At 34.8% G+C, this 20,208-nt stretch overlaps 3 protein-coding genes across 4 annotated transcripts; all 3 read left to right on the forward strand.

Annotated features, from left to right (window-relative positions):
• The first annotated feature begins 2,944 nt into the window (after positions 1–2,944).
• On the forward strand, positions 2,945–5,808 carry LOC111015145 (putative receptor protein kinase ZmPK1). The gene has a single exon (XM_088123723.1). The coding sequence runs from the start codon at positions 3,283–3,285 to the stop codon at positions 5,635–5,637; it is 2,355 nt and encodes a 784-aa protein (XP_087979849.1). The 5' UTR covers positions 2,945–3,282; the 3' UTR covers positions 5,638–5,808.
• A 2,378-nt stretch (positions 5,809–8,186) lies between these two features.
• LOC111014966 (putative receptor protein kinase ZmPK1) lies at positions 8,187–11,229 on the forward strand. Its single transcript, XM_022289848.2, has one exon. It carries the CDS (start codon positions 8,563–8,565, stop codon positions 10,930–10,932), a length of 2,370 nt encoding a protein of 789 aa, XP_022145540.1. The 5' UTR covers positions 8,187–8,562; the 3' UTR covers positions 10,933–11,229.
• Positions 11,230–16,212: 4,983 nt separating this feature from the next.
• LOC111014999 (protein RETICULATA, chloroplastic) lies at positions 16,213–20,197 on the forward strand. Of its 2 annotated transcripts, XR_015790887.1 has the most exons (9): positions 16,213–16,477; positions 16,698–17,315; positions 17,454–17,552; positions 17,967–18,187; positions 18,342–18,411; positions 18,492–18,571; positions 18,951–19,015; positions 19,465–19,573; positions 19,734–19,872. XR_015790887.1 is itself a non-coding variant. In XM_022289889.2 (8 exons), the coding sequence occupies exons 2-8, from the start codon at positions 16,737–16,739 to the stop codon at positions 19,925–19,927; spliced, it is 1,308 nt and encodes a 435-aa protein (XP_022145581.1). In that variant the 5' UTR covers positions 16,214–16,477; positions 16,698–16,736; the 3' UTR covers positions 19,928–20,197. The 2 variants fall into 2 exon arrangements, 1 of the variants encoding a protein (XP_022145581.1); XM_022289889.2 differs by lacking the exon at positions 19,465–19,573 and having other exon boundaries at positions 16,214–16,477; positions 19,734–20,197.
• Positions 20,198–20,208: the final 11 nt, after the last annotated feature.

Here is a 20,208-nt window from a genome sequence, read left to right on the forward strand (position 1 = left end):
CGTTTAAAATTTCATAAACCAAATAAACATCTCACTCAAATTTTAGGTATCAAAAGTTTTTTTTTTCTTTTTTTAAGAATATACACGAGTGGGCTTTGGGCTGGTGTTACTTTTGGATTTTGGGTCCTAATGGGCTTCAGGCCTATTTCATGTGTAGCCTATTAATTTTAATTAGCCCACCATGTGAATGTCCATTTTCAATTTTTTTTTTTTTTTTGTTTAGTGTACAATGTCCATTTTCATTTTATGTCGATTATTTCAAATCTCTGCTTCAGCATTGTTGCACAATCAGACGAATGACAGTAGCATCATAGCATGACAGCAGCAGGAGGTAACATTGATGATAGTGATAATTTATTGATAGCGAGCTCGTCCGCACAAGATCTATTGAAAAAGAAATGAGAATGAGAGAAAATACATGACCACATCATCGTTCCAATCAGCATAAATAATATAAAATTAATCTATTTTGCCACTTAATTTAAAATTGTCCAACCAATATGTTATATACCACGTCCAAAGTCAAATGTGCCTAAAAACCATTTAGAATCCTTTTTAGAATCTTAGAGACAAAAGTACGACTTTTAAAATTTCATAGATCAAATAAGCATCTAACTCAAAATTCTAGGTGCCAAAAGTTTTGTTTTTATTTATTTTTTTAAAGAATACACACAAGTGGGCTTTGGGCTGATGGTACTTTTGGATTTTGGATCCTAATGGGCTTTTTAGGCCTATTTCTTTTGTAGTCTATTAACTTTTAATTAGCCCACCATATGAAAGTCCATTTTCTTTTTTTGTAAGTACAATATCCATTTTCATTTTATGTTGATTATTTCAACTTTCTGCTTCTCTAAGGTTTAAAAAACTTTCAAACAAACTAAGAGGTTATGAATTCGAACCCCCACCCCCACATGTTGCATCAAAAAAAAAAGAACTTTCAAACAATTTTTTCTTGTCCAAACCAAATAAGGCACGTGTCTTTAGGGAGGAAATCTTGATGCACAAGATTGTGTCCAAAATTGTATTTATTATGTTCAATTGATGATTTTTTTTATTACGATAATAAGTGGAGATGTCGAACACACAACTTTTTAGTCAGCCATAAATATCTTTATTTATTGAGCTAAATTCAAATGGATCTCAATTTATGATTTATTGGTTATTTGTCTTGTTAATAACTTTTGGTATTAATCTACCTTAGTCTGAATTTTAAACATGAGTTTCAAACCTCTAACCTTATTAACTAAAAAAAATATTTAATAAATTTGCTCGAGCATTCAATAATTTGTGTTATAATTGCTATTTGTTTATTCAATAAAAAGATAGCGGAAGTATTTGTATCTCTTCACATGAGGATTCCAATTCTAATTGAGATGCTTTGACTATTAATTTCTAATTTATATTAAACTAGAATTCCTTTTTATTTATCATTATTTTGACCATTGACTTCACCACATTTGTGGATGGTGTGAAATCAAACCAATTCATCTCATAGACTATTTATTTTTATTGATAGATTATAGATTGTGGATGGTTAATATTAGAGATAATTATTATTAACGAAACTAAATCTGTGACCCTAAAAATAATAATTTTGTGGAAACGAGAATTGTAAATCTTAATCACATATTAAAAAAAAAACTTGCTAAATTATATACCAAAAAACAAAAACAAAAATTCCAAAAACTATTATTTTAATTTCTAAAAATTTGACTAAAATTTTCAACATCATTTGAAAATTAGATTGCATAACAAAAAAGAAAAAAAAAAGTATTCAGTCAGCAAAACTTATTTGGAATAAAGTAGTTATAAGTTATAAATAGATGACGTAATTAATATTAAAATTTTAAATGTCTATGTCTATGTCTTGTTGATATTTTTAAGAAAAATTATATTAAAAAATATTCATATAAAAAGTAAATATTTCTGAGTTAAACTTTATTAATATTAATATTAAGTCTGTTGATATTTTTCTTTCTTTTTTTCCTTTTCTGATATTATGAAAATATGTATACACTCCTTGCATTTACCTAAGAAAATATTGATGAAAATCTCTATGAAATTTAATACCTCAAATAATATATCAATCAAGTGGATCAAAGTGGTTCCATTTCAACTCATCCACGGCCGCAGTACAATTCTTCTAGTTCTTCCACATATTTGACTATGATTAACAATGAAAAAATCTTAATTGTTTAAAAGTTTTCTTCTTCTAATTTAAACCATCATTTTCCTTCTCTAAATTTTATGTTTAATCAAAGAAAGATTATGCACTTTGTTGGATGCGAATCCTGGCCTGCCACGTGTCATGATCCAAAATGTGAGTTAGATGAACATGCGGACCAAATATAGAAAGTGGCTTCAAAGTACTCAGGTCGGCAGACAGGATAGGACCTAAAGCGCCAAGCCGAGAGACAAAGTCCGTAACAATGTCCCTTCCGTACCCGACAACACGCCGCGATTTTAGGGTGTGTCAGAACTCCTGTCGGGCTCAGTTTCTATAAATAGAAACCTTAGCCTTAAATGCAAGGTATGCAATCCTAGGTAGACTCGACAAGTTAGCTCGGATCAGAACTGACTTGCTGATCAGAGTGCTAACTTTGTTTTGCAGGTCTCGAGAGTGTTCGGAGAGGGCGCTGGGCAGTTGGCTGTAGTTCGTTCTAACCGTTTCGATCTACTTCGTACCCGAGCTCACCAAATCCGAGCTCCAACACACTTGCAGCTAATTAAACAAGTCTTTACAGTATAAACTGGTGAAAACAGCTCCAGTCATGGCGGTGGTTTATCCACTCTTCATCAAAATTTGAAGCTTGTAATTTGTAAAACGGTTTCACTCAATTCTGATATTAATTAATTAATACAATTCTGCAAACAAGAAACGAAGAACTATCCAGAATTGGAATTAGACGAAGATAATTTGAGGCAAATGCCACAAAATGTTCGAAGTTAAAATCTGAATCACAGTATGTTCAAGTTAAAGAAATGGCTAACAGTCACTATCATTCACCACCAGATCCTGGGGGAAGCTCTCATGGAAGATCTTTCAAATATAATTTTTCTGCTTCGCCAGCCAGGTTCATGTTTGACATTATTTTTTTGGTCTAAACTTTATTGCCGTTTCTTCCCGGCCATTGACCCAGAAGAAATCAAACTCCATGATCGTGCACTTAAAAAAAAAAAGAACTAAAACTTCTATAATTATGCGTAATCTTTGTGCAGAGAACAGAACCCATCTTTGCAAATTCCATTCCAAATTAGCTTCTGAAAGTAATCAGATCGAGAATGTCGGTTCCTTATCTGTTAATTTGTCTACTTCTTTCAATCTCCTCTGCAATGGGGTTGCAGAGGCTGACTCCGGGAAACTCCATGGCCGTGGAGGACTCGAATCAATTCCTAGTTTCCCCAAACGGAACGTTTTCATCTGGGTTTTATCGGGTGGGAAACAATTCGTATTGTTTCTCAATTTGGTTCACAAATAGCTTCGATAAAACTGTCGTATGGATGGCCAACAGAGATAGACCAGTTAACGGACAGCAATCCAGATTGACCCTCAATGTCGATTCCAATTTGGTCTTGACAGACGCCGATGGCTCCGTCGTTTGGTCAACCGACGCAATTTCCGGCGGTTATATCGAACTCCGACTTCTGGAATCAGGAAATCTGGTAGTGACGAATGGAACAGAGAATTTCATTTGGCAGAGCTTCGATTTCCCCACCGATACTCTGCTTCCAGGGCAGCGATTTCTCAAGACATCCACATTAATTTCAATGAGAAGTCGAGACACATATTTAACGGGCTTTTATTACTTCAAATTCAACGACGAGAACGTGCTGAATCTCCTATACAATGGCCCTTCACTCTCCAGCATCTACTGGCCCTACACTCTGGTGCTTGTATTCGAGATTGGGCGAACTACTTACAACAGCTCCAGAATTGCAATTTTAAACGAGATGGGAGGGTTTGAATCAAGCGACAAATTCAAATTCAACGCTACAGATTACGGCATCGGTCCGAAGCGGAGATTGACGATGGATTACGATGGGATTTTGAGATTGTACAGCCTCGATGAATCAACAGGAAATTGGACGATCTCGTGGGTTCCAGATGGCCAATTAGATGCCTGTATGGTTCATGGGTTATGTGGGGATTATGGAATTTGCGAATACAACCCATTTCCAACGTGTACTTGTCCTCCCGGTTTTACCAGAAACGATCCTTCAGATTGGACCAAAGGGTGCAAACCGCCTTATAATTTGACGTGTGATTCGAAGGAAGTGGATTTTATTCCCCTTCCTCATACGGATTACTTCGGATACGATTGGAGTTACGCTCAATTTGTGTCGTTTGAAGTGTGTAGAAATATTTGCCTCAGCTGCGAGTGCGCCGGGTTTGGCTATGCGCTGGATGGCTCCGGGCAGTGCTATCCCAAGAGCGCTCTCCGCAATGGGTATCGAAAGCCTGATGCGGCTGTGAATATGTTCATTAAGGCGCCGAAGGGCGCGGCGGGGAGATCTGAAGATGGGTTTATGGCGGTGGGAGATTCGAATGATTTGAATTGCTCGGCTTCGGAGCTCGTGATGAACACACATGTGTATGGTGGGGAGAGTAATAAGTTTCGGTATATGGGGTTGTTGGTTGGTGTGGTGGTTGCCGTTGGGATGAGCGAACTGGTTTTTGTTGGGTTTGGGTGGTGGTTTGTGTTTCGGAAGAGGGTGCGTGAGGAATTGGTTAACATGGGTTACATTGTTCTGGCGATGGGGTTCAAAAGATTCTCCTACGCCGAATTGAAGAGAGCCACCAAGAACTTCAAGCAAGAGATAGGGAATGGGGGGTTTGGAACTGTGTTCAAAGGAGAATTGGACGATGGCAGAGTTGTGGCTGTGAAGAGATTGGAGGGCATTATACAAGGAGAAGCGGAATTCTGGGCTGAAGTTAGCATCATTGGGAAGATCAATCATAGAAACTTGGTGAAATTGTGGGGCTTTTGCGCTGAGAAACAACATAAGATGTTGGTGTATGAGTATGTGAAAAGTGGGTCTTTGGATAAACTTTTATTCTCGGATTCTGCTGAGGGTTTGGGATTGGAGCAAAGGTATGAGATTGCAATTGGAACAGCTAAGGGTTTGTCGTATTTACATGAAGAATGTCTCGAATGGGTTCTGCATTGTGATGTCAAGCCTCAGAATATACTTCTGGATGAGGCTTTGGAACCCAAGGTGGCAGATTTTGGAATGTCGAAGCTTTTTCGAGAGATCAATGAAACTGGATTCTCTAAGGTGCGGGGGACAAGGGGATATTTAGCTCCGGAATGGATGATGAATCTAAAGGTTGATGCAAAGGTGGATGTTTACAGTTATGGTATCGTCGTTTTGGAACTTGTTAGTGGAAAGAATGCATCTAATTTTCGATCGTCCACAATTGTCGAAGATAATGGATGCACAGATCTAGTGAAATGGATAATAAAGAGTGTAGAAAAGGGTGAGGTTGAGAAAGTGGTGGATCCAAGGTTGAATGTGGAAGAAGGCGACCAAAACAAGAAGATAGAAATATTATTGAAAGTGGCTCTTCAATGTGTGAGAGAGGATCGAAACACAAGGCCTGCAATGAGTAAAGTTGTGGAACTCCTTGCTAATTAGGAAGAATCAAGCCCACACAATGATGATTGAAAAATGTTATATACACCAAAGTGTTTGATAGTTTTTACAATTGCCTCAAGATTCATTCTTGTTCATCACTTCATCGGCTTCTCTTTGCACTAGTTACAAAAGCAAGCAGAGAAAATAACTCAATTGTTTTTCATTACACTTTTTCCTTTTTATCTATATTAGTTCTCTTTTCTACTGCCACATTTTATGACCATTATACAAATTACTCAAAATAATATTCTATTTTGGTGGCATTTTAATCAACGTTCAAATTTTAAATTCTGATATATATATATATATTTTGAAAAAAACTGGAAGAAACACCCTTAAATATTTGACAATTAAGAGATAGAAATACAAAAATAAAAAATAATGAATTGTCAAATATTTAATGGTATTGAGGGGAAAGTTGCCAAACATTTTCCTTTTTTAAGGATGAATTTGGGTGGCTTGATCCTAATTTTGATCAAAGTTCGAATCTAATTAGTTGCTAACCCAATATAATTTTGAAGAGATGCAAAGAGGAGAGTAGAGTTGAGAAGATATTTTTATAATTATAGTTTGAAATATGGGGATAAAATTTTAGATTCACGTTATATTTAATATTCTTTTGTAATGTTATTTCAATATATATATTTATATTACCGGCATTACTGGGTTGGGTTTGGTTAACCCAATAAAATAAAGACTTAAGCTTGACCCAACTCAACTACTAAAACTTAATTCCAAAAAAACAAAGTCCAAACTCCAGCTTCATAGATTTTAATTATGGTTTGGGTCGAACTTAGATCAATTTAACTACTAAAATCTAAACCTCTAAGTCCATTTATGGGCCTATTTCAATAGGACAGGTTAACCTTCTCATTAGGACCAATCAAGAGTTGGTATTAGCCAATGTTCATAATATCTTTGCTTTCTCAATATCAATAATTAAGGATCTCTCCTCTTAGGATGTGCAAGCTTGAAAATGAATATCAATATGTAAAAATTTTGTGAGCAGCGATTGAACTGAACGTTCCAAGTGCATCCAGCAAAAATCAAGCCTATAAAATTCCCCCTTTATTAGGTTAATATAGGTCGGACGCTTTAACCACTCAACCATGGATGCAAAGAGTCAGCGAATGAACTAAGTTTTGGTATTCCTTCTCAAGCTTCTATTTCTAAGTTGAATTAGGTTTGGATTGACCGAATTTTGGACTTTAGGCCCAATATAAAGCTTATATATATATATAATTTGAGTAGCGACTTTTTGAACCGCCTAGAAAGCAATTTAGGAGGACTCGATGAAATGACGTCAATTCAAACATACATACATTTTCTAGGCGTGTCAAAACTCGCTAAAAGTCGCTATTCTAGTTATATATATATTCACAATACCACATATATCAAATTGAATGAATTTATTATCACATCAACGTGATGCAACTTAAATTAATATTATTATAATTAATTCAGTTAGGAAGAATGTATGTATAGACTATAAAAGGAAAATAAACCAATGATAATAAGAAGGCATTATTTGCCAGCGTAAAAATATCTGAATAAAAAGACATTTATTAATTTAATAATAAAATACACAAATTGTCCATTAGAATTTTACTTCTATCCTCAGATTGTGGAAAGGGTTACAATTGGTCAATTTTTCTTTTTCTTTTTCTTTTCCCTCGGATTTCATAGCGTCAGAAGATGATCATAACATTATTCTGTAATTAATTTAATATAGTTTACGAAATTCCAACATAGTAAGCAAGAAAAAGACTGCAAAAAGAAGATAATGATGTGATTTTAAGGACAATAGAAAAAAAAAAATTAAAAGTCAGACCCCAGAAAGAAGAATAATCATACAATATTAAACAAGTGGCAAATAATGTCGTTTATCTGGCATTAAAATGTATATGTAGCTTTCTTTGTTTCCTACACGAGTGGAGATGCCATTTTAAAAGAAATGTTTGAAGTCATAAATTTGTTGGGTTAAATTATAAGTGATTTATAAAATTGTATCTAATAGATATTATTTTGAATTTTATATTTAATAAGTGACCATAGTAGCTAATAAATTTGTGAATTTTAAAAAATAATTGTATTAGACCCACAAAATTGAAATATCTGTAAGAATCAAGAAATTGACCAATTCCAAGAACGTCTGTTTGGCTCCCAATATCACGTAGAAGACCTGCAAAATAGAGTGAACACTCCGATGCCAAAATCAATAAAAGTCCGAACTAAATCGAGAGAGAATCGAAATGTTCGCATACCTCTAAATGAACGAAATGGTTCTATTTATACGCGAAGACTTCGACAGTGTCCCGACAAGACCTGAACGACTTTTTAAAGTTATAGTGAAACTCGACGTGTTGTCGTGGGATGTGTCGGAGGTGTGACCGAGTTGAGATAAGATAATCGGTTCAACCAATGATATAGGAACACGATTATGAACATGCTTGTTCGGCTCAGGCACTGAAAGGGCTCGGCTCGATCGAATAGATGAGTCGAGATGTGTATACTTGGATTAATCCTCCATAAGATTTATGAGCCACGTGTCACCTTCCACGTCCAGTCATCTTCTATCACGTTTCACGTACCTCCAACTATATCATAAAATTTGAAAATTATTTTTTATAGTTGCAGGGTCATCTAGGCTGATACTCACTGGTATTTGGGAAAACAAAAATAAATAGCCATATATTTTTGTACAAAACCATTCAATCATTCTTCTGTGCTCTGCCTGCCAAGTACTGAAAATGAGCTCCAGCAAGACAATGACTTCCATAAAGTCCAATTTTGCCTTTTCCAAGCGGCCATTGACCCAGAATTAGAAACTAGATTCTAAAAATTCTATATTAGTCCGAAATCTTTGTGTACAGAAGTTGCCATTTTCGCAAGTTCATACACATTTTAAGCATTTCCGAGCTCGCAATGTTAGTCCCAAGCTTTCTAATTTATCTCCTTCTAGCACCGTTCTCGGATGTGGCTGAAGCAGCTCCACCAGGGTTGCAGAGGCTGACAAAAGGATGGTCCTTGGCCGTTGAGGAAGAGAATCAGTTCCTAATTTCCCCAGATGGAACTTTTTCTTCTGGGTTTTACAGGGTCGGCAACAATTCCTTCTGTTATTCAATATGGTTCGCAAAAAGTTCTGATAAAACCGTCGTTTGGATGGCCAACAGAGACAAGCCAGTTAATGGGCAGAAATCCAAACTGACCCTCGGCGGCGATGGAAATTTGGTACTAACCGATGCCGATGGCTCAATCACATGGTCTTCCAAGACCGTTACAAGACAGCAAATCGAGCTTCGGCTTCTCGAAAATGGGAATCTGGTGCTGGTGAATGAAACGGGAAATTTCATTTGGCAGAGCTTCGATTCCCCAACGGATACTCTGCTTCCTCAGCAACAATTTCTCAAGAATTCGACGTTGGTCTCAATGAGAAGTCCAGGTACATATTTTTCTGGGTTCTATTACCTCAAATTCAACGACGACAATGTTCTAAATCTCATTTTTAATAGCCCTTCGCTTTCTAGCATCTACTGGCCTGATCCGACTGTGAGCGTGTTTGATAACGGTAGAACTCGTTATAATAGCTCCAGAGTAGCGATTTTGAGCGATTTGGGAAGGTTTGAATCCACGGACAACTTGAATTTCAATGCTATTGATTATGGGGTTGGTCCGAAGAGGAGATTAACGATGGATTACGATGGGGTTTTGAGATTGTACAGTCTTGAAGAATCGAGCGGCAATTGGACAGTCTCGTGGCTTCCGGATGGGCGGCTTGATGCCTGTTTGGTTCATGGGTTGTGCGGAGAATTTGGGATTTGTTCGTACAATCCATTGCCCACTTGCGTTTGTCCTCCTGGTTTCACCAGAATTGATCCTTCTGATTGGAGTAAAGGCTGTAAACCTTCTTTCAATCTGACTTGTGATCCCAACGATGCGGATTTCATTCTTCTTCCTCGGACGGATTACTATGGCTATGACTTGTTGGGTTATGCCGTGGGAGTCTCCGTTGAAACTTGTAGGAATTCTTGTCTAAGTGATTGCCAGTGTTTGGGATTTGGGTATTCAACGGACGGCCTCGGTCAGTGTTTTCCAAAAGGCTCGCTTCGAAATGGGTATCGGAAGCCCGATAGCAATATTCTTATGCATATAAAGATTCCAAGAGGAAGAGCCATCCCTCGAGAAGAGTTTGATTCGAGTGATTTGATATGCTCTGCCTCCGAGGTTGTTCTGGACTCTGAAATCTACGAGGAAAGTAGAAATAAGTTTCGATATATGGGATTGTTGGTTGGGTTTGTGAGTGTTGTTGGGTTCATTGAGTTCATTTTCTTCGGTTTTGGGTGGTGGAATGTGTTTCGCAAGAGGGTCAATGAAGAATTGGTGAATATGGGTTACATTGCTTTGGCCATGGGGTTCAAAAGATTCACATACGCAGAATTGAAGAGAGCGACGAGAAACTTCAAGCAGGTGATTGGGAAAGGAGGGTTTGGGACAGTTTACAGAGGAGAATTGGAGGATGGGAGAGTTGTGGCTGTGAAGAGATTAGAAGGGGTTTTACAAGGAGATGCAGAGTTTTGGGCAGAAGTCAGCATCATTGGGAAGATCAACCACAAAAATCTAGTGAAATTGTGGGGGTTCTGCACCGAAAAACACCATAAGATGTTAGTTTATGAGTACGTGAAAAATGGATCATTGGACAAGCTTCTATTCTTGAATTCATCCGAAGAATTGAGATTGGAGCAAAGATACGAGATTGCAGTGGGAACAGCAAAAGGTTTGTCGTATTTGCATGAAGAATGTCTCGAATGGATTCTTCATTGCGACATCAAGCCTCAAAATATACTTCTCGACGAGGATTTGGAGCCCAAAGTCGCAGACTTTGGAATGTCGAAACTTTTTCGTGAGATCAATGAAAGTGGATTCTCAAGAGTGAGAGGGACGAGAGGTTACTTAGCGCCGGAATGGATGATGAACCAAAAAATCGACGCAAAGGCAGATGTTTACAGCTACGGCATCCTTCTTTTAGAACTAGTGAGTGGAAAAAGTGCATCTAATTTTAAATCGTCCACTGTTTATAGAGACGGAGGAGAATGGAGTAATCTAGTAAAGTGGATGATCGAGAGTGTAGAAGAAGGAAATTATAGGGAAAAAGTGATTGATCCTAGATTGCTAAAGAGCAACGATATGAACAAGATTGAGATATTGTTGAAAGTGGGATTATTGTGTGTGATGGAAGATCGAAATTTGAGGCCAGCGATGAGCAGAGTTGTGGAACTTCTCACTTCATTCGAATGATCAAGCCCAAGTGAAGATCCTTCCGAGTTCTGATACAACCATTACATGATTGTTGTTAATTTGATATTGTTGTGTATGAGTTGGTGATAAGCTATATTTTAGGCTACATTATTGTATACCCATTTGACTTGTAATATATATATATATATATATATATATTTTTCTAATGAGCTGGTTTTGAACTCTCATTTGGTAGTGTTAGACGTTAGGATGAGTGCTATATATATATTTTTTTAAGTACTATATTATTTCTCTTGTACTATGTGAAAATTGTCGTAATGAATAATACAAAAAAATTCAGCATTGAAAATTCCCCCTCCCTTCTTTTCTTCACATTTGTTCTATTGCCTGCAACCAACCTTCGAGAAATTTTTACCTAGTCTTTATTTTTTTGAGATGGTTGCCCAAAAAAAAAAAAACTTAGTGATAGTAATCTTTGATTTATAGTATCTGAAAGAATATATAGATCTTTGATTTATAAGATTGGTAATTATTAATCTATTTATTGATTGAAATTATTTTGGTAAATACTATTTGGCATCTAATTCATTTTATTTTTTTTACATGTATTAGGTTAAATCTATAGCCAAAAACCCTAGAAATAATAAAATAAGTTCATCCATCATTCAATTTTAATCTTTCATTTGAAACCTTAGTTTCGTTTTAAGCATAGTTAGATTGGTTAAAACATCTATTTCATATCAAAAAATTGTGAATTCAAATTTTTATTTTCACGTCCCATAGTCAAGAAAAAGAAAAAGACTAAGATTAAAGTTAGCGTCATCTTCATTTTTTAGTATGACGTAGCTATCCCACATTCATGTCTTTAATTACTTTTACATGGACGTAAAAATGTGTAGAATTGACCATTTTGATTTTTCACTAGAAAGAGAGAGAGAAAGAGAAAAGTTTTCATATTTAATTGTGGAAATCTACACCGAATCGTCATTGGCGAATGGGAGTGGCCCAATATTTTTTCCAAATTTCGTAAGCCAGAAACTTGTCTATCTTACGTGGGCAAACCAACCTTCGTCAGGAATTTGCCGCAAATTCTTTTATTTTTTTTACGAAATTATAAAATAATAAAAGAATAAATATGTATTTTTATATATATAACATTAAGTTAAAAATTTTACAAAATGGTATTAATTACAAACTTATACAATTGTAGAAGACCAACTAAAAGTCACTTTTGTGACAATTAAAAAAAATAAAAAGTGAAGAGTATTTTTCAAAACTCAACTACTTATTTTTCCATTTATGCTATGTTATTTACTATAATTATTCTTCTTTTTTTTTCTCTAATTGTGATTCTCGATATAATATTAATTTTTCTGTAGGGGATACAAGTTTTACTTCAAAAACTCCTTACTTCTAAGTCAAATTTTATTAACATTTAATTTCATCCAACTAGATTTTTTTTTACAATCTTGATATTGGGATGAGTAACCTTTTTTTCCATATAAATTTAATTTTTACCGTTCTTTTTAAAATTAAAGTTTTATAATCTTTCACTTACATCACTTTCATATGAAATTATGTATTTGTCCCAATTTTTTAAATATTTCTCTCGTTTATCTCCCTCCCATTTTCACCCAAAAAGGGACTTTCTCTTCCCATGGTTACATTATTATCGTATACCAAGTCTTTCAATAATAGTCCATTAAAAATTATTTCGCGTTATACGAAATTTGTGAGGCTTTTGAAAACACTTTGGTTGGATTTTTTTTTTTTTTTTGAGATGGACAAGTTTTAATAAATTTATTCATAATTCATCTTGTGATCTAACACAATTTTTGTGGATGACTTTGTTAGAACTTAAACTTGGTCAATTATTTTTGAACATAACAAACAAGTACAAAGTGTTGGATTTTTAATAGTGAAAGAAGGTGAAACTTGAAGATATTGAAAAAACGGTTGAGTATACAAATTTAACATCCGAAAATTAAATTTGTGTATTAAGAATTTGAAATTTATTTTACCTTTGTAACAAAGTCATTATTTATTTCATAAGTTGTTTTTGTTTCAATTTTGTGTTGTGTAACTTTATTTTGTTATAGTTACATGTTGTTAAACTTGAAGTTATACTTCAAATGAGAAGTTTTTCTTCATATTGTTAAAGTTGAACTTGATTCTTGTGTGAGGAGTTTTATGTTTAAACAACTATATATAGTTGTGATTTTCTTCATTTTAAAATATCCAAGCATACCTCAATTGAGTATTCTCCTCCTCTCACAAGAATTTTCTCTTCTTTTTGAGTTCTTGTTCTTGTTTGTGTTGAGAGCAAGTGTCTAAGAGTTCTGCCAGATCTGAGTAGTTCGAAGTTGTAGTTCTACCGGAGTTAGTCGTTGTATCCTGCTGAGACGATCGCTGTAGTCTGCTAGCAACTTGTGCAGGGCGAATAATTGTCTTCAGGTCAACGCTATTGAAGCGTGCCTTCGACTATTTTGATCAAGTTTTGGTGTTCATCAAGTTGTCAAGATCTATAATTGTTTGTAACCAGTTACGTTGTAAATTGTTGCTATTATTATCCAGTTTACATATACATCATATATTTACTCAACACAAAAGTTATAAAATAAAATATCTACCAAAGATCTCATTTGATGAAACTGAAAATTTAAGGTAAAAGTTGGTTAATTGTATCAAGTTCATGGGTAAAAATATTTTTTTATATCTCCTTTTAATAAAAAATTATTATTATAGTTAGTTTACTTCACTATTTAGTGTGATAAATTGTAAAAATATCTTTGTAGCTAAATGCAATCATAAATGTAGTTTATTATATGGTTTACACATTCGTTTATATATGTTCTCTTGCTTAGTTTCGTAAATAAGTAAAATAGATGTTCAATTGTGATGAAACTTCTACACCATGGCATAAAAGAAGATTTGTCACCGATAGTTTGACAAGAAGAAAATAACGTTTACATTTTAGGTATCCGGAGAAATTTGTTATCAATCACCATTACGTTTTTTACCAGTAGAGAAAGAATATAAAAAAGAAAAAAAAAGTTTTCGAAAGAAATAATAGCCAATTTTTAGCGGCTCATATTTGATCTCCTCAATCTCAAGATCATAGTTGATACCAAATCCATATTTATGTAGTTCAATCTCGAAACCAATTAACAATGAGAAAGTAACTAACGTAAATTATAAACCTTTGCTAATTAGTGATCCTTAACACGTATATATCACACTAAAAATATATTGTATGGTCGATATAAAGCATCTAGCCAACTCTATTAATGTGTTCTATTTTATAATATTGTTGTAAAAAACACGGAACAACCCAATTAAATTATGTCGTCATTTATTTTTATTAGTTTTCTACTTTAGCGTATTATTGTTTATATTTTATTATTTTTGTGGAAGAGAAATTTCTAATCCCACATTTTAAATTATTAACAATATGATTTTCAGGTAGTCAACATGAACGTATATGAACATAGTTTAGGAGTCAAAAAAGTATCTTCTTCTTTTCTAGAGGTATGATGTTAATCCTCGACTACATATTACATATTAAAACAAATTACTTTAGTAGTCGATTTGTTAATTGCGTTTTTTCCCATGAGCATCAACTTCGTTTTTCACTTCTTCTGTCTTATTCTGCTTTTTATGGAATAACTTATAAAACCAACATATTGTCATTTAAAAAAGAAAAAAATAATAATCGGAATCTAAGATCAAGACAAAAAAGAAAGATAAATCGAGGACAGAAGATAAAATTAAACAAATTGGATGGCAACCAAATATTTAACCATCCATCATTGAATATGACATAAAGCTTTTGATTTTTATAATGCCTAAACAATGAAAAGCGAGCAAGTATTTAGTGCCTAAAGTGCCTTTTCAGTTTTTTTTTTTTTTTTAATTTAAAATATGGCTTTTCAATTCCTCCAAAGGAGAAATTAGGGATTGTAGAATATATAGAATGAAAAGAAGAAGAAGAAGAAGAAGAAGAAGAAGCATATTGTCCCATCAATTCCATGGCAACTTGGCATTTTTCGTGCCCACTCCGCTGGCGCGTCGGCTCTTTTATGGTAGCCAATTTGCCCTCATCAGTTTCAATCATCTTCCATTTTTTAATTTTATCATTCAATTATTTGATTGCATTTTTTTTATTATTTATAACATGAAAATGACTTGGTCAATACCTCTTGAATTTCAAGTAGAATTCAGTTACTTCTTCTCTCTTTTACTATATTAATTAAAATGGAGAGATGTCAAATGAAAATGTTGATTCATCGTCATAAAAGCTGTTGGTTAAATTAGTTTCAACTCTCTATCCTGAAAAGTTTCAATTTAATATCTATGAATGAATTTAGTTTCAATTTGATATTTATGATTTATTTAAAATGTTTAAACATAATCAATTTTTTTAGCACAACATGTAATGTAGATGATCGAAATAAGATAGTGTTGTTTATTTGGCTAGGTTATTAGAGTTCAAAAGTAATTAAAAGAGACTTAAAATAAATAAGTTTTTAAGTGGGTACAAAAGTTTTTTGGACCATATTATATTAATTTCCAATTTGTAAACTTTAACCCAATTATGAAACTAAATTTTTTTTAGTACAACATGTGGGGGTGGGGTATTAAACTCACAACTTCATGGTTGGAGGTATATATCAATTACGAATATGAAGCTAAATTAAACCTTGTAAAATGCGAAAACAAAATTAGGTCTAAACAAAGACTAAATCATAATTATCTCTATTACTATCCTTAAGAGTGATGATTAAATCTCTCACTCGTAATTGTTTAACTAAAAGGAAAAAAAATAAAATTAATTCCAAACCACAAAAAATAAATCCATAATTTAACTAAAAAAATTCAATTAAACGATTTGAAATAAAAAATCATAGAAACTATAGAATCCATTTGGTAATTTTTTTTCTTTAATAAAGAAAAATAAAAATACATGATACCAACCTCCATGAATTTAAGAGCGATAAAATAATATTTACATTTATATTTTGAATTAAATTGAAAACATAACCGACAAATAATACAATTTTAAAATTCTATACAAGTTTTAAGGTTGTCTGAAGAAATAAAAATTAAAAATATAAATAATTATCAAATGTTCAAGTTGCAAGTTCTGTGAGCGAAATAGTAACGTGACCGGTCAGAATTTTTGTAGGCATGCGTGAATATTGTCGTGGAAAATAAAATTTAGGAAAAAGTAATTAGACTTTCTGGTAAAACTTAAAAGAAATCGAATAAAATGAGGCAATGTTAATTGTTTTTCTTTTTAAATACAACCTCTTTGCCATTGTTGCGACGCGCGGGACCGCTACGCTTGCTGCCACTGCCACCCAACAAACTTATAGCGCCACTTTCTAAAGTTAAAAAAAGAGAGGCAGGGGCAGAAGTAGAAGAAGAATCTAATCATTTATGATATAGTTTCACCGGAACCTTCGCGGCTGTGCTCCGCCGTCGCCTCCGCCTCCGATATAGTTTTTATCTGAATGACAGCGACTTCCTGAATCGAATTTGTTCGATTTCCGTTTCTTTAGCTTCTTCGCGGTTCGCCGGAGAGGTATACTCACTGTTTCATTATTTATGGCTTTCCTTTAATTTCTTTCATTTTTCGAGCTACGTATCGTTGTTGATCGGAACAAGAATGGTAACTTACTAATCGTGATGATTAAAGAACTATATGTGCGTCGTGTGCTGATTAGAAGTTGAGGATTTCATTAGTGATTTTGTGCGTTAGTCTGAGAGTATTTTTTGTTTGCTTGTGGTTTTCTCTTGTGGAGTTATAAATTGGTCGACAATTCGGAGTTGAATTCTCTACTATGGCCGTGTTTGGAACATCGTACTGTTTAGAGTTCGGGAATGAAGTGATTTTGGGGAAGATGTGGAGCCAGGAGGCGGTTTTTGGCTGCAGGAGCTTCAGGAGTTTGGTGAAGGAGGTCGCTTATCCAGTTGCGGTTAGAAAGAGTATTGGGAGATGCATCTCTCGGAAAAGGAAAGATAAGTTTTCGGTGATGATGGATTTTTCGCAGTCGCATATTGATTCGGAAGCTCCTGCGGCTGCTGTAACTATTCTGAAGGAAGGGGATGACTCAATTGGAGATAAGGATCTCAGAATTTTAGAGATATCAAAAGTGGACAATGATATCCAGGGAGATGTAATTGATGGCAACGGTGGGAATGGAACTTATAATCACGGTGGAGGAGGTGGTGGCGGGAGTGGCGGCGATGACAACAGCGGAGACAAAGAAGACGAGGAGGAATTTGGCCCAATTATGAAATTTGAGGAGGTGATGAAAGAGATGGAATCACGAGGGGTGACCCTTCCTTCAGATATGTTAGAGGCAGCAAAGAGCGTGGGAATTCGCAAACTGCTTTTGCTTAGATATTTGGAGATGCAGGTAAATTTATTTATTTTTTCATTCTGTATTCATGTTTAGTGATGGGGTACATAGTTCTATAAACTTAGAAGGTGAGAGATAACTTTCTATTACATCTTTCCATCTCTGCTTACCAATTTCCTTATTTGATTATTCAAGGGTTTAGGCTGGCCTCTTGGCTTTTTGATGAAATCCTGCTCTATGATTCGAAATCGGGTGCTGGCGGATCCATCATTTTTCTTCAAAGTTGGCGTGGAGGTCTGTTAGCTCATCCTGTTACCATGTTTCTTGCAAATTTCTATCTGATAAAATTTGCAGAGATATGATTATGATGATGCCGGAAGGAACATGTATTGAAGAAGTTGACATGTTTAGCCATTGACCAATGGCCAGATTTAGTTTGATAGGTAAAACAAAGGCCAAGCCAAATCTTTAGGGTCCTAGGTTGCAAATTCTAAATACAATGACTTCTGGAAGTGGAATGAAAAGGGAAATTATTTGGGAAGGCACTTAAATGCTAATCAGGATAGACTAGGCAGCATCATTGATTGGGGGCTTGTGCATGATCATGTTTTACAGACATGCTTAATATATTTTTTTGTCTTATATTAGTTTTGACATAACTCAGGATGTCATACAGAATTTTGAAAATCACTGATTTAATATGGGCAGTTAGTTATTGATTCTTGCTGTGCTACTTTTGCGGAAGTTCAAAAGAGAGGCAAAGATTTCTGGACAGAATTTGAGCTTTACCTTGCTGATATTTTGGTTGGCGTGGCAGTTAACTTTGCTTTGGTTGCCTTGTTGGCACCTTATGCTCGTTTTGGGCAACCATCTGTGTCAAAAGGTTTCCTTGGACGCATTCAACATGCTTGTGGAGCGTTACCAAGCAGGTTGCTAACTTGGCCAAGTTGAACTCTGCATAATTTTTCTTAAAATATATAATTGAACTAACGTTTAAGATCCCTGATACTGAGTTGTGTTACTTTGTAAGTTGTTACCGTCCCTTTCGAAATCAATATGTTTAGAAACTATATTCATGTGTAGTGTATTTGAAGCTGAACGACCAGGATGCAGATTTTCTATACAACAAAGAATTGCCACATTTTTCTATAAGGTGAGGCTTACAGATCTATTACCATTAGCCAGATCTATTTTTATCTCTTAGCTAACTTATTTTTGTACTTTTCTTTTCAGGGATTTGTGTATGGTGCAGTAGGATTTGGATGTGGAATAATCGGCCAAGGCATTGCAAATTTAATAATGACCGCAAAAAGGTAATATTCTCTAGTTTGTTTGTATTTCATGATGATAACTCAAAGCATTTCATCTGCTCTCCTTTTCATCACACACACATGTAATATATGCTCCTTGCTATGCCAAGTGTTGAGGGTTTGACGTAATAATAGGAAGTAATACTCTGGTACTAGAAGGTCTGTCTAGATTCACAAGATCCTTTACTATAATAATCCTTATGATTCTTGATTTAAGACTCTAGTTACACACTCATTTCATCTTCTTCAGCATCATTAAGCTCTTCCCCTGTGTCCCTGAGTTTCTTTGCATTTTCACAGACCTGGAAATTTTTCTTTTGAATTATTAAGCATGTTTAGTTTTTTTAGGTGATCCTCATCCTTTTCTTTTTCCATACATCAGGAGCATAAAGAAATCTGAAAACGATGTACCAGTACCACCTCTCTTCAAGAGTGCAGCTCTTTGGGGTATTACTCACGTGTTTTAATATTCTTTCAATTATATTCAATTGGTTTTCCCAGGTTCATATGAAGGTCGCTGCTTTGCCTATTGCTTTGCTTTACCCTCACTAAATAATTACTTTGCATGTCTGGAATTTTTTGTATATGTTTCATGTTTATTATTTGTTTCTCTTTCATTCCATACACTTGTGAAGCTCATGCTCCCCGCATACTTTCAGGTGGTAGAACTCATCTGATTTAATCTAATGCACTATGCTTGGGTTAATATTTTTACCACGCTCAGTCCATCTGATTAGGAGTTTACTTCGTATAATTTGTTCTTCAATTTCCAAATACAGATAGGATTCTATTTACTCTGTTTAGATATGTTTAGATATGAGTTTGATGTATTGTTGGATTCATAAGTTTGTGAAACCTGAAGTGTGGTTGCCCAATTTCACTTGACATACATACAGAGTAGAGAAAGGACTCTCTGGACTGACTGAGGAATTGTGATACCTTGGAGCAAAAAATCTCTTGCAGTCTTATCTGCCTTTCTTTTGCCAGAAACTTATCTTTTCTGAGGTTCTTATGGTTATGGAGTCTATAACGATCAGGCCTACTGCCTTAGAGTTATGAGATTCTTTTTCAGTTGCAGTTTTAATTTTTGGTACTTTTCAATGGGTCAAACTGGTTTTTGTTTCTTTTTCACTAAAGTTGTCTCTTCTTGCACCCAAACTTGCAGGTGTTTTCCTTGCAATATCTTCGAATACGCGCTATCAGATCATCAATGGACTAGAGCGCGTAGTTGAATCATCACCATTAGCAAAGCACATTCCAGCAGTTGCTTTGGCTTTCACTGTTGGTATACGGTTTGGCAATAACGTGTATGCTGGAATGCAATTTGTCGACTGGGCTAGATGGAGTGGAGTGCAGTAAGACCATCTTAATTATAATGGCATGTCCTTTGTATCTCTGGGAACCCCTGGAGTTGGAAAAATAAGAAAGAAAAGGTGCCACACTCTAATAGCCTAAAATCTCGATTCACTAAAGCCATCCTCTTGGATCTCTTGGGGTATGGAACATGGTCCCCCCCCCCAACCACAGTGTAACTTATATTTCAAAATTTACTGTAATTGTCTCCTCAGAACTGCTGTAAAACCAATATCCTGTAGCAATAAAAAGTTGACAAGGTTCGTGAATATTTAACTTATTTGGTT

This window comes from Momordica charantia, assembly GCF_013281855.1.
Source record: "Momordica charantia cultivar OHB3-1 chromosome 5 unlocalized genomic scaffold, Mcharantia_2.0 BLBB01000005.1, whole genome shotgun sequence".
NCBI lineage: Eukaryota > Viridiplantae > Streptophyta > Magnoliopsida > Cucurbitales > Cucurbitaceae > Momordica > Momordica charantia.

Excerpts from the sequence above, each read along its gene's own strand:
- LOC111014966 (XM_022289848.2), top strand. The coding sequence starts at position 8,563 with ATGTTAGTCCCAAGCTTTCTAATTTATCTCCTTCTAGCACCGTTCTCG.
- LOC111014999 (XM_022289889.2), top strand. The coding sequence starts at position 16,737 with ATGGCCGTGTTTGGAACATCGTACTGTTTAGAGTTCGGGAATGAAGTG. Across the intron at positions 18,188-18,341 it reads TGTGGAGCGTTACCAAGCAG|TGTATTTGAAGCTGAACGAC; the intron begins GTTGCTAACTTG and ends ATTCATGTGTAG. Across the intron at positions 19,016-19,733 it reads CAAGAGTGCAGCTCTTTGGG|GTGTTTTCCTTGCAATATCT; the intron begins GTATTACTCACG and ends CCAAACTTGCAG.
- LOC111015145 (XM_088123723.1), top strand. The coding sequence starts at position 3,283 with ATGTCGGTTCCTTATCTGTTAATTTGTCTACTTCTTTCAATCTCCTCT.